At 53.0% G+C, this 10,413-nt stretch overlaps 5 protein-coding genes across 5 annotated transcripts, besides 13 other annotated features; all 5 read left to right on the top strand.

Moving 5' to 3' along the window:
• Positions 1 to 508: a sequence feature (heterozygous, Esmeraldo-like haplotype).
• Positions 2 to 2,422, top strand: Tc00.1047053510593.49 (kinetoplast DNA-associated protein, putative; the record flags this gene model as incomplete). The annotated part of the gene is made up of 1 exon (XM_801302.1): positions 2 to 2,422. The coding sequence occupies one exon, from the start codon at positions 2 to 4 to the stop codon at positions 2,420 to 2,422; it is 2,421 nt and encodes an 806-aa protein (XP_806395.1).
• Positions 509 to 625: a sequence feature (areas merged during assembly that could not be assigned to a particular haplotype. This can correspond to areas where the two haplotypes were merged or to regions with more than two copies in the genome that were merged during assembly.).
• Positions 626 to 1,573: a sequence feature (heterozygous, non-Esmeraldo-like haplotype).
• Positions 1,574 to 2,538: a sequence feature (areas merged during assembly that could not be assigned to a particular haplotype. This can correspond to areas where the two haplotypes were merged or to regions with more than two copies in the genome that were merged during assembly.).
• Positions 2,539 to 3,045: a sequence feature (areas merged during assembly that could not be assigned to a particular haplotype. This can correspond to areas where the two haplotypes were merged or to regions with more than two copies in the genome that were merged during assembly.).
• Positions 2,884 to 2,924: a microsatellite.
• Positions 3,046 to 10,413: a sequence feature (heterozygous, Esmeraldo-like haplotype).
• On the top strand, positions 3,213 to 4,355 carry Tc00.1047053510593.40 (hypothetical protein, conserved; the record flags this gene model as incomplete). The annotated part of the gene is made up of 1 exon (XM_801301.1): positions 3,213 to 4,355. One exon carries the CDS (start codon positions 3,213 to 3,215, stop codon positions 4,353 to 4,355), a length of 1,143 nt encoding a protein of 380 aa, XP_806394.1.
• Positions 4,442 to 4,480: a microsatellite.
• Positions 4,545 to 4,579: a microsatellite.
• Positions 4,864 to 4,968: a sequence feature (A-rich).
• On the top strand, positions 5,059 to 6,279 carry Tc00.1047053510593.30 (hypothetical protein, conserved; the record flags this gene model as incomplete). The annotated part of the gene is made up of 1 exon (XM_801300.1): positions 5,059 to 6,279. One exon carries the CDS (start codon positions 5,059 to 5,061, stop codon positions 6,277 to 6,279), a length of 1,221 nt encoding a protein of 406 aa, XP_806393.1.
• Positions 6,281 to 6,320: a microsatellite.
• Positions 6,650 to 7,414, top strand: Tc00.1047053510593.20 (hypothetical protein, conserved; the record flags this gene model as incomplete). The annotated part of the gene is made up of 1 exon (XM_801299.1): positions 6,650 to 7,414. One exon carries the CDS (start codon positions 6,650 to 6,652, stop codon positions 7,412 to 7,414), a length of 765 nt encoding a protein of 254 aa, XP_806392.1.
• Positions 7,488 to 7,549: a sequence feature (A-rich).
• Tc00.1047053510593.10 (hypothetical protein, conserved) lies at positions 7,757 to 9,289 on the top strand (the record flags this gene model as incomplete). Its single annotated transcript, XM_801298.1, has 1 exon — positions 7,757 to 9,289. The coding sequence occupies one exon, from the start codon at positions 7,757 to 7,759 to the stop codon at positions 9,287 to 9,289; it is 1,533 nt and encodes a 510-aa protein (XP_806391.1).
• Positions 10,364 to 10,395: a mobile genetic element.

The raw sequence follows: 10,413 nt of genomic DNA, 5'->3' as shown, positions 1-10,413 counted from the left end.
GATGAAAAAGACGCAACAGCTACACACTGAAGATGGAAAGGCGTCTCCACCTTTCACAGAGCCCACGGAGAAGACGCTGCACGGAAGCAGTGGGGAAGAACGGCATGAACAAATCGCAGAGAAATTTTCTGAGGCCCCAAAGGAAGACGTCAAACGGCAACCCATTGCCATGATGTCTAAACTAATGAAACACAGTCGCCACTTCCAAACATGCAAAACAGCAGCGGAATCACCGTCGAACACGGGTGAAAACGCCCAAACTCAGACCAAAGAGAAGGTTGAAGTCCCAGAGGTCATTGTAACTGGGGCTACATCCGAAATTGCACAGGGAACGCCAGTATGTAACGACCAGCCCAACTTACCACAGTCTTCGGATGGAATCCGAGGTGTTGAAAACTCGAAAACTGCAGAAATGCCTCGACACACAATCAAAAAACACGAAAAAAAGAAGACTAAAAAATCTTTAATGAAGAGAAAGCTTATGAAAGAAATGGCAGAGAAACCAGCTGCACTTAAGCAGGCTGAGGAAGAGGCTGCACTTAAGCAGGCTGAGGAAGAGGCCGCACGCAAGCAGGCTGAGGAAGAGGCAGCACGTAAGCAGGCTGAGGAAGAGGCCGCACGCAAGCAGGCTGAGGAAGAGGCTGCACGCAAGCAGGCTGAGGAAGAGGCCGCACGCAAGCAGGCTGAGGAAGAGGCTGCACGTAAACAGGCTGAGGAAGAGGCTGCACGCAAGCAGGCTGAGGAAGAGGCTGCACGTAAACAGGCTGAGGAAGAGGCCGCACGTAAACAGGCTGAGGAAGAGGCCGCACGCAAGCGGGCTGAGGAAGAGGCTGCACGCAAGCGGGCTGAGGCGGCTGCACGCAAGAAGGCACGTGAAGAAGCTGAGCGAAAAAGGGCCGAAGAAGAGGCCGCACGGAAAAGAGCTCGAAGACAAGCGCGGGAACGGGCAAAGGAAATTGTGAAGCAGAGGCGAGCTAAGGAGGAGGCCGCACGTAAGCAGGCTGAGGAAGAGGCCGCACGCAAGCAGGCTGAGGAAGAGGCTGCACGTAAGCAGGCTGAGGAAGAGGCTGCACGTAAACAGGCTGAGGAAGAGGCAGCACGCAAGCAGGCTGAGGAAGAGGCTGCACGTAAACAGGCTGAGGAAGAGGCAGCACGCAAGCAGGCTGAGGAAGAGGCCGCACGCAAGCAGGCTGAGGAAGAGGCTGCACGTAAACAGGCTGAGGAAGAGGCCGCACGCAAGCGGGCTGAGGAAGAGGCCGCACGCAAGCGGGCTGAGGCGGCTGCACGCAAGAAGGCACGTGAAGAAGCTGAGCGAAAAAGGGCCGAAGAAGAGGCCGCACGGAAAAGAGCTCGAAGACAAGCGCGGGAACGGGCAAAGGAAATTGTGAAGCAGAGGCGAGCTAAGGAGGAGGCCGCACGTAAGCAGGCTGAGGAAGAGGCTGCACGTAAGCAGGCTGAGGAAGAGGCCGCACGCAAGCAGGCTGAGGAAGAGGCTGCACGTAAGCAGGCTGAGGAAGAGGCTGCACGTAAGCAGGCTGAGGAAGAGGCTGCACGTAAGCAGGCTGAGGAAGAGGCCGCACGCAAGCAGGCTGAGGAAGAGGCCGCACGCAAGCAGGCTGAGGAAGAGGCCGCACGCAAGCGGGCTGAGGCGGCTGCACGCAAGAAGGCATGTGAAGAAGCTGAGCGAAAAAGGGCCGAAGAAGAGGCAGCACGCAAGCAGGCTGAGGAAGAGGCTGCACGCAAGCAGGCTGAGGAAGAGGCTGCACGCAAGCAGGCTGAGGAAGAGGACGCACGCAAGCAGGCTGAGGAAGAGGACGCACGTAAGCAGGCTGAGGAAGAGGACGCACGCACGAGGGCGGAGGTTCAGGAAGAGAAGGCTGAACTTAGCGTGAAGGACCGACGGAAGTTGGCAAAGAAGAAGATAGAGCGTTATCGAAAGAAGGCTGCGATGCGTCAGTCGAATCCCGTTACTGACAAGACTGTTGTGGCGGCTGCAGTCGCTCAAGAAGTTATGGATGTCCCGCTTGTGAGCGTGCATGCTTGTGGAGCTAATTCGGCTAGCGATGCCTCTGCAGCCGTCCCCTCCGAGTCGAAACTCCTGGCGGAGGCCCTGGAATTTCCGAACAGCAGCGTGACCGTAGATCGCTTTGACGACAATGAACTGGTTGCGCGGCGGCGCAGTACCGATGACGCGTGGGAGATTGGGTTGCGCTTTGATTGGACCATCAAAACCTTGGCGATTGGTTCGATGCCGTCGTTCAGTTCGACTGACCCACGGAGGCTGCACCCGTTTATGCAACGGTACCAGTCGCGGCCGGTGTGGTTCCTTGAGGAGGTCAACGGTGCCAAAGCAAATAATATCCGTGAGGTGATGGATGTCCTTAAAAAGAGCCTCACGGCTCGTTTTGTTTTCAGAAAATGATCCAAAAACATATAATATATAAGCAACACTGGGAGAAGGGCGTATCATTTCACCTTGTCGTTTGTGTGTGTGTGTGTGTTGTGTGTTTTGTGTGAATTAACGCATTGCATGTTTTTTACTTTTATTTTATTTGGACCATAGAAATATTCTTGTTTGGCTTTGCATCCACCCACCCATGTGTGTGTGTGTGTGTTTCTGTATTTGTGCGGGCTTTTTTCCTTTGGAAAGGGGCGGCGGTGTTCACTCGTGCAGGATGTGGCACACGGGAAATATATATATAGGAAGAGAGTGTGGAAGGGGTTAGGGTCTGTCTTTACTCCGTGGACGCCCAAATGCAGACAAATAAATACATACATTGCAACCTGCCATCAAGAAAATAAAGAAAAAGAGTGTTGGAGAAGACTTGTTGAATTGCCTCCAGTCGTACGTGACGCCATCTCTTCTTCGGTGTGCCTGCACACTATTTTATTTTATTTTATTCTTTATTATTATTTATTTCATTAATTGTTGGAGGGCTCTCTTGTCATTCCCACCTCCACCTCCACCTTCTTCTCACCTATGCAGCGCACATATTTGATTTCCCCTTTCTTGTGCAGTTGTCAGGACGCATCCCGTCTGGGGGGGGACGTGCGGTCCCTGACGGCCCTATCAAACCGCTCTTACGTTTCCCTTTCCTTCTTTCTGCTTCCTGGAAACATATCAACAGTCTTCAAGTGAGACCAATAGAGAAAAAGGCAGTGTGGGTGACGAAGAGTAATTGGTGACTGGAAAACACAATAGACTCACCTCGATGCGCTCGACAACTCCACCGCTGTATTACAAGCGCCCCGAAGGCGTCCCTCTGCCGTACTGCACTGCTGCTGGTCCGGCAATAGAAGTGCCCCCCTCACTGCGCGTTCCACCAGCAACAACAGTAAACAATTGGAGTTACCCCACGGCTCCTAACGCCGCTCGCGTTGGTTCTGTTGAGTATAAAACATATGGGACTATACCCTCCTTTACCAATACGGTTCCTTCAGTGCCAGCTGTGGCCAATCCATTTAACCCTACTAACCCATCGCCACGAACCTCTCTGGCAGCCGATAACCCGGCAGACCTTCTTCAACAAAGCGCGGCTCGCTGGAGCACAACGGCGAACCAAAGCGCCCAAACACTCTCAGCGTTAGAGGCGGAAGAGGCATCAATTTTGTTGGAGGAGCAAGCTATGAGGGCGAAACTGGCGGAATTGCAGTTAACGCGACAGCGCCAAAGTGAAGGGCAGCTTGACCTCAGCCATGGATGGGCAGCGTTGCTTGACCGCGAAGAACGCTACTTCACGGAGCCCCTTGTGGACCTCTCGGAGGAGATAATGGCGAGAGAACATCAGTGCGCTCTCCTGCGGGACCAACTTCAGCAAGCAGAGGCGCACCTGGAAGCCCTTCGTCGCGAGCACCAGGAATACGACACCGTTGTGGAAGAAAAGAATAAGTTGGAAGCGGAGATGCTACGTGTGCGGGAGGGATTTCTGGAGATTGAAGGGCGTCGAAAGGCTTGCAGGCTGCGGGCAGAGTTATTGTTTGATGTAGAGTTGAAGCGCGCAGTGAAGGCCTCACACCATGTGCGGGAGCTAGACGTGCAGCTGAAAGAAATGACTTCAGTTGGTCCATTGTCGGAGCTGCAGTCGGCTCCCCTGTCGCGGTCCGCATCACGCGGGGTCACGTTCGCACCGAAAGCCATGCATCTTCACGTTGGGTCCCACGCCAAAGGAGAAGAAGAGGAAGAGGAGGAAGCCGATGATGAAGATGCCGGACTCACGCAGGGATTTGGCGGCACGTCAGTGTGCCTGCAGAACGATGGGGATGACGATGATGTGGGTGGCATTGGCGGGCAGAGTGTCGCCTACTCCCTCAGCGTCGTCTCCAAGAGGCAACGAATTGAGGTACCAACGACCTGATGTTTTCCGCGGCCTGTGGTGGGATGCTCTTTTATTGTCATCTATTATTATTGGCTGTTTTTTTTAGATTTTTGATTTTAACCGTCTTTTTTTTTTTTTTTTTTTTTTTTTTGTTGTTGTTTTTTATATTGTTCTTAGAGGCACACAATTTGTGTTATTTGCTTTTAGATACCCCTGTTGACCCTCTCATTGTAGTTGTCGTTGCTGTTGTTGTCGTTTTTGTTTTTTCGCTTCTGTAGAGAAATATGGCGGAGGTGTCCACTGAGACCTCCACCAGAGAGAGGAAGGCGAAAAAAAGAAAAAAGAAAATGCGAAGAAAATTACAGTGCGATGCAATATTTATTTTTCATCGCGTGCATATTTGGGTGGGTGGGCGTATGCCATGTGGCGTTGTTGTTGTTTTTGTTCCCATGGCCCACGTGCAACAAGAGGTGCTCTGGTACAATCTGCATGCCCAAATAGACACGCCACACTCCCTCAAGTAAATTCCGCTGTGTATCGATATTCCTTTTTTTTTTTTCTTTTCTTTTCCTTTCTTGTTGGTCCTGTTGGTTTGTTTTACTTTACTTTTTAATATTTTCCTTTTCTCTTTTTTTTTTTTTTGTTTTGTTTTGTGTGTGTGTGTTTATGTGGAGATTGTGCATCTTTTTTGTGTGTTTTTGCGTGTTATATTTGTGAGGCGAGAGTCAAAAGGGGGGAAGCCATGCGGTGGCTCGGTCAATTGGATGTCTTCCCAAAGTTTGACACGAAATTTGAACAGGACGCACGGCAACGAACGGCGATTGGCGGCATCTTTTCGCTGCTCTCACTCCTCATCATTGCGGTCCTTGTCATTGGGGAGGTACGGTACTTTTTCTCCACCGTCGAGCAGCACGAGATGTACGTTGACCCAGACATCGGCGGCACGATGGAGATCACCGTGAACATCACGTTCCCGCGTGTGCCGTGCGATCTCATCACCGCAGATGCCATTGACGCCTTTGGCACATTTGCGGAAGGGGTGGAGCGCGACACCGTCAAGTCTCGTGTAGCTGCCTCAACGCTGGAGAAAATCAGCGAGGCACGTCCGCTAGTGGATGAGAAGAAGAAAATAACAAAGGCCCTTGACCCCAGCGGCGCGGAGAAGGAAAACTGCCCGAGTTGCTACGGAGCGGAACCAGAGCCGGGGGCTTGCTGCCACACCTGTGAAGATGTTCGCCGCGCGTATTCCCTGCGGAGGTGGGTATTTAATGAGGATGACGTCAGCGTGGAGCAGTGTGCGGAGGAACGCCTACGGAAAGCGGCTATTTTGAGTAGCCAGGAGGGGTGCAATTTGTTTGTTAATTACAAAGTTGCACGGGTGACTGGAAACATCCATTTCGTGCCGGGACGCATGTTCAACTTGATGGGCCAACACCTGCATGACTTTAGAGGAAAAACAGTGCGTCAGCTGAATCTCAGTCATATTGTGCACACCCTCGGCTTTGGTGAGCGATTCCCCGGGCAGGTGAATCCAATGGACGGCCTAGTGAACTTACGGGGCGCCGTTGACGCAACGGAGGAGGTAAACGGTCGCTTTAGTTACTTTGTGAAGGTCGTCCCGACGCAGTACCAATCGGCCTCCATTCTTGGCGTTGGCAGTGTGGTGGAGTCCAACCAGTACTCCGTCACACATCATTTTACCCCCAGCCCGAGCGCGGAGTTGAGTGCGGCGGCAGCAGAGTCATCCCCAGTGATGGTGCCAGGAGTGTTCATAACGTATGATTTGTCACCCATTAAAGTTTTTGTGTTTGAGAAGCACCCGTACTCTTCGGTGCTGCATCTCGTGCTGCAGCTCTGCGCGGTGGGGGGCGGGGTGTTCACTGTGGCCGGCCTGGTGGACTCCGTCATCTTCCACGGCGTCCGCCGCGTGCAGCGCAAGATGCAGCAGGGAAAACAGTCCTGAGTGTTGTTGTTTTGTTGTTGTTGTTGTTGTTGTTGTTATTGCTACGCATTCATGTATTCATGCGGTCGCACATTAAAATAGTTATACACGTCCAAGAAGCGTCTGCTCGGAACCGCACTTTGATGCCGAATCTGCAAGGAAGGAAATAACAAAGAAGAAGTTAAAAAGAAAACCAAAACGAATAATAATGATAATGATTTGTGTGTGACTTCCACTTGAACACGGATCAGGTGATTCTCTATTGCTTTCGCTTTTTCTTTTTTCTTCCTTTCAACATGAAGGCCCGTCACTCAATAGTCGGTTTTAAGTATTCATTTGATTCTCCGAAGTTCCCTACCACGTAAGTGTGTTCTTCGTGTCCTTCTTGCATATGAGGCGACTTGTCACGCAGCGCCCCCACGCGTTTCGCTGCAGAGCACATGCTTCTGTGGTCATCGTCTGGTTTCTCGCACTTTTCCTTTACGGCCCCTACGGTGCGGTAGGGTTTGGGACGAAGGTTGACGCGGAAGATCGCGAGTGTTTTGTCGAGTCCCTTGCGGCCGGGGGATCTCTCGCATTTACATTTCGCGTGACGGACGGCGGCTCTTTTGATATCGATGCCGTCATGTACGCCACGACGGTGGCCCCACTGAACAGCGTGGAAGAGACAACACGGTTGCACTACAGTGAGGCTCTCATAAAGATGCGGGAAAACACAACAACAGTCATCGTGAACGAGTGGAGACGGGCAAACGAAGGCAGCCAGTCGTACACCGCCCCCAGTGCGGCGGAGACGAAACACGGGCTGCCGGCGGAGATCACCGTGTGCTTCGACAACTCGTTTTCGAGGCTGTCACCGAAGTGGCTACTGTTTCAGTTCCTGAAGCGCGACGTGCCTGAGGTGGACCCCGAGAGCACCACCCGGGCTGAGGCGGAGATCGAGACCAAACTCCATAAGCATGGAACGGTGCTGTTCGAATTGGCCACCGCGGCCGAACGGATGCGGCAAATGGGGGAGTCAAACCGCGTGAGGTACGAGTCACTTGCCAGCATCGTCATGGTTGGATTGGTAGGGAACATTGTCATTCTGGCCCTCATGGCAGTGTATCAATACATGACTCTCACCCGCTTCCTTATCCGCCGCCGCGCAAAGTGAGGAATAGGAAGTGAAGAAATGCCTTTTTCTTCATTATAAATTATATTGTTCGCAATTTTAAATGTGCAATGACTTTTTTTTTTTTATTTTTTTTTATCCTTCTTCTGTCTGTTTGTCTTTTTTTTTTTTTTTTTTGTGTGTGTGTGCGTGAATACTTTGCTTTGGTGATGAATTTTTCTTAGCGTTTATTATTATTATTATCTTTTCCCTTCTGGGTGCTGGGGAATTGGGGAATTGCGACCATGTCGCTTTTTGATCTTGGCAATATTGTGTCGTTCTCCTCTCCGTGTTTAGTTTTATTCCGTCTCAGCCAATCACACACACACACACGAGTTGTAAAGGATGCTTCGACGGCTTCACACGCGTATCATAGGGATGGGCTCCGTCTGCGGCATGGCACCGTCGCCACCGGCGGAGGTCTTTCTCAAGAGTCTTCCACCACCTGAAGAAGTGGACTACGCAAAGTACCTTCGGTTTGAACGGGAAGAGCGGGAACTCCGGCAGTCAACACGCATGCGTCGTCGTCTGGTGGCACCCGAACCTTTTTACGATATTCACTGCGGTGCGGCCGGGCACAAGCATGTCACGCTCATGACTCGTGAGGGGAATCTGATCACGTTTGGTGACAACCGGTATGGGCAAACAGCGGCCCCACGACAAGAACAACAAGAGCGACACCGACAAGAGGAAGAAGTGCAGGATGTTCGCAATAGAGCCCTGCGCAAGAAAATGCAGGTTTCCGACCCGAGGTGGGCACCGTTGTATATTGACCTTAACGAGGCGTTCAAGTCGGGAAAGCAATCCGTGTCCTGTGGGTCCAACTACACAATAGTCTACCAGCCTGGCGGTCGACGGGTCATTGCGTTCGGCAATAACCACATGGGACAACTGGGTGTTGGACACAAGGCGCAGATTGATCGTGAAAAGGGGTTTGCTGAGTGGAATCCCACCAGTGCCTGGTGGGGTCATAGCGGGGGCGTTATTCGCAATATTGTATGCGGTTTTAACCACACGGTGCTGCAGCTCACGTGCGGATCGTTGTTTGCATTTGGTAGCAACACATGGGGGGAACTCGGCATTGGCTCCACGGTATCTCCGATGGAACCGACACGCATTCAATACTTTGAAAAGAGGGGTATAAAGATTATCAAAGTGGCAGCGGGGAATAGTTTTTCTCTCTTTCTAAGCAACGATGGGAGGGTGTACGGTTGCGGGGCTACAAATTCCGGACAGCTGCCGTCAAATGAATTTGAGCCGGTTCCAGTGCCCCTCACACGAAGCTTTCAACATGGCGCCCACCGTGGCGGGGCCAAACTGATTCGAATTAAGGACATTGCTTGTGTGGGGTCATTGGCCGTGTTCCTCAGTTCTAAGAATGAGCTGTTGTTACAAGGCGCCTTGCCGGATTATGGTTTTCGAGTTTCGGCGCCGCGTTTTGAAACGGTAAACCAGCAGCATGCCCTCGATTACTTCCGTTCGAGGCTTTCCGACGCCTCAGAGGACGCGGTGGGCAAGGACGGTTTTCACATTGATCGGCTTTTTTCGGGCCCGTCAACGCTGCTGGTTATTTATCGAAACGGATGCGTGGCAGGTCTCGGTGCCAATACGGAGGGCCAACTGCAAAGTGTTCGAAAGACCTGGAAGGGAAGGGAATTCAATCTCGCCAAGGCTTTTGCCGCGGACGGTCTGCTCCCCGTCCTCTTGCCCGCAAAACCGCGAGCGGAAGAGGGAGGGACCGCGCCTTGGCTGACATCCGGGTCCGGTTTCACACTTCTTTTTGACAACGACGAGGTTTACGGCGCAGGAGCGGAGGCGAAACCCATCGAACTTCCGCCGTCGCCGGCCTCCAGGCGCGAAAAACAGGAGTCGTGCTAAAGAGCCCTTTCCGAGCTCACGCCCCACCCCGACCGTTTGTCGTTTTACCCTCTTGTTGGCCTGTCGCGGGGGATGCCTTTCTCCCGCGTTTTCCTTTTTTTCCGCCGCCCGAGCCGCAGCGGAACCTTCCCTGACGCGAAATGAGGGAAAAAATGGAGACCCGCGCCCCCGCACGGCGCCTGAAAATCCCCCATTTTCCGTCACTTCTTTTTCTTTCCTTCCTCGCCTTCCATTTCGAAAGCCCACGCTGGGCGCAAGCAATTCTGCCCAAAGGAAGAAAAAAAAAGGGCCCCATGCGCCGGCGCCGCTTCCGATCGAGGTGCGGCTCTCCCCTCTCTGGGCGTTATTGCTACGGCCCTCGGGCTTCGTACCGTGGGGACCGCCCCATTTTTAGAATTATTATACCCCGCGTCTTGTCGAATAAATTCGATGACCCATGCGTCCGACGCTTGTGGAACACACCGCCGCCACTACAGTTGCGAGCGGTCCTGTGGTGCTGGAACCCGGCAAGCTGAAACTAGTGGCTTCGGGGTGGGGGACGTCTCCGTCCCACCCATCACACAAAACAACACGTTCTCGCCACGCAACTTCGTGCTCAGCGCCAGACGTTTTGCCGGAGTGAGGCCGGCGGTGTTCCACCGCAACGCAGAAAGCCGCCGCAAGTCCGCCGCCCGCTAGCGAGCCCACCCGTCGTCTGCTTCCCGTCCGCCCGCGCGGCCCCTACACTGTGCAGCCTTCTACAAGAGAACACAAGCAGGGAGAAAAAGGACAGCTGCGTCGTCAACAAGCAGGGGCCGTGTGCCACTGGCGCTGTCCCGCCCACTGGGCGCATCGGCGGCGGGGCGAGCGTCACAGCACGCACTCTCCACACACCGGGAGCCACACCACCGGCACTGACAGCAGTCGCACCGTGGGATGTTCCGTTCACGAATAAATCATACAAACACACAAGAATACATTCCCAGCGGCTCCCAACCGCAAGGTGAGGGCTCAGGCGTGGGAAAGCCGAAGCAAGCAACGCACACACAAAAAAATGTTGAATCCCTCCATTTCCCAATCGCACAATTAAAAGAGAATAATCTTCTGGGCCACTGGCCGGATCCTGAGTTTTTCAATAATAAAAA

Source organism: Trypanosoma cruzi, genomic scaffold, assembly GCF_000209065.1.
Source record: "Trypanosoma cruzi strain CL Brener 1047053516795 genomic scaffold, whole genome shotgun sequence".
NCBI classification, from domain to species: domain Eukaryota; phylum Euglenozoa; class Kinetoplastea; order Trypanosomatida; family Trypanosomatidae; genus Trypanosoma; species Trypanosoma cruzi.
The sequence above is the reverse complement of the archived record's forward strand: the minus strand, read 5'-3'. Positions and strand labels throughout refer to the sequence as shown.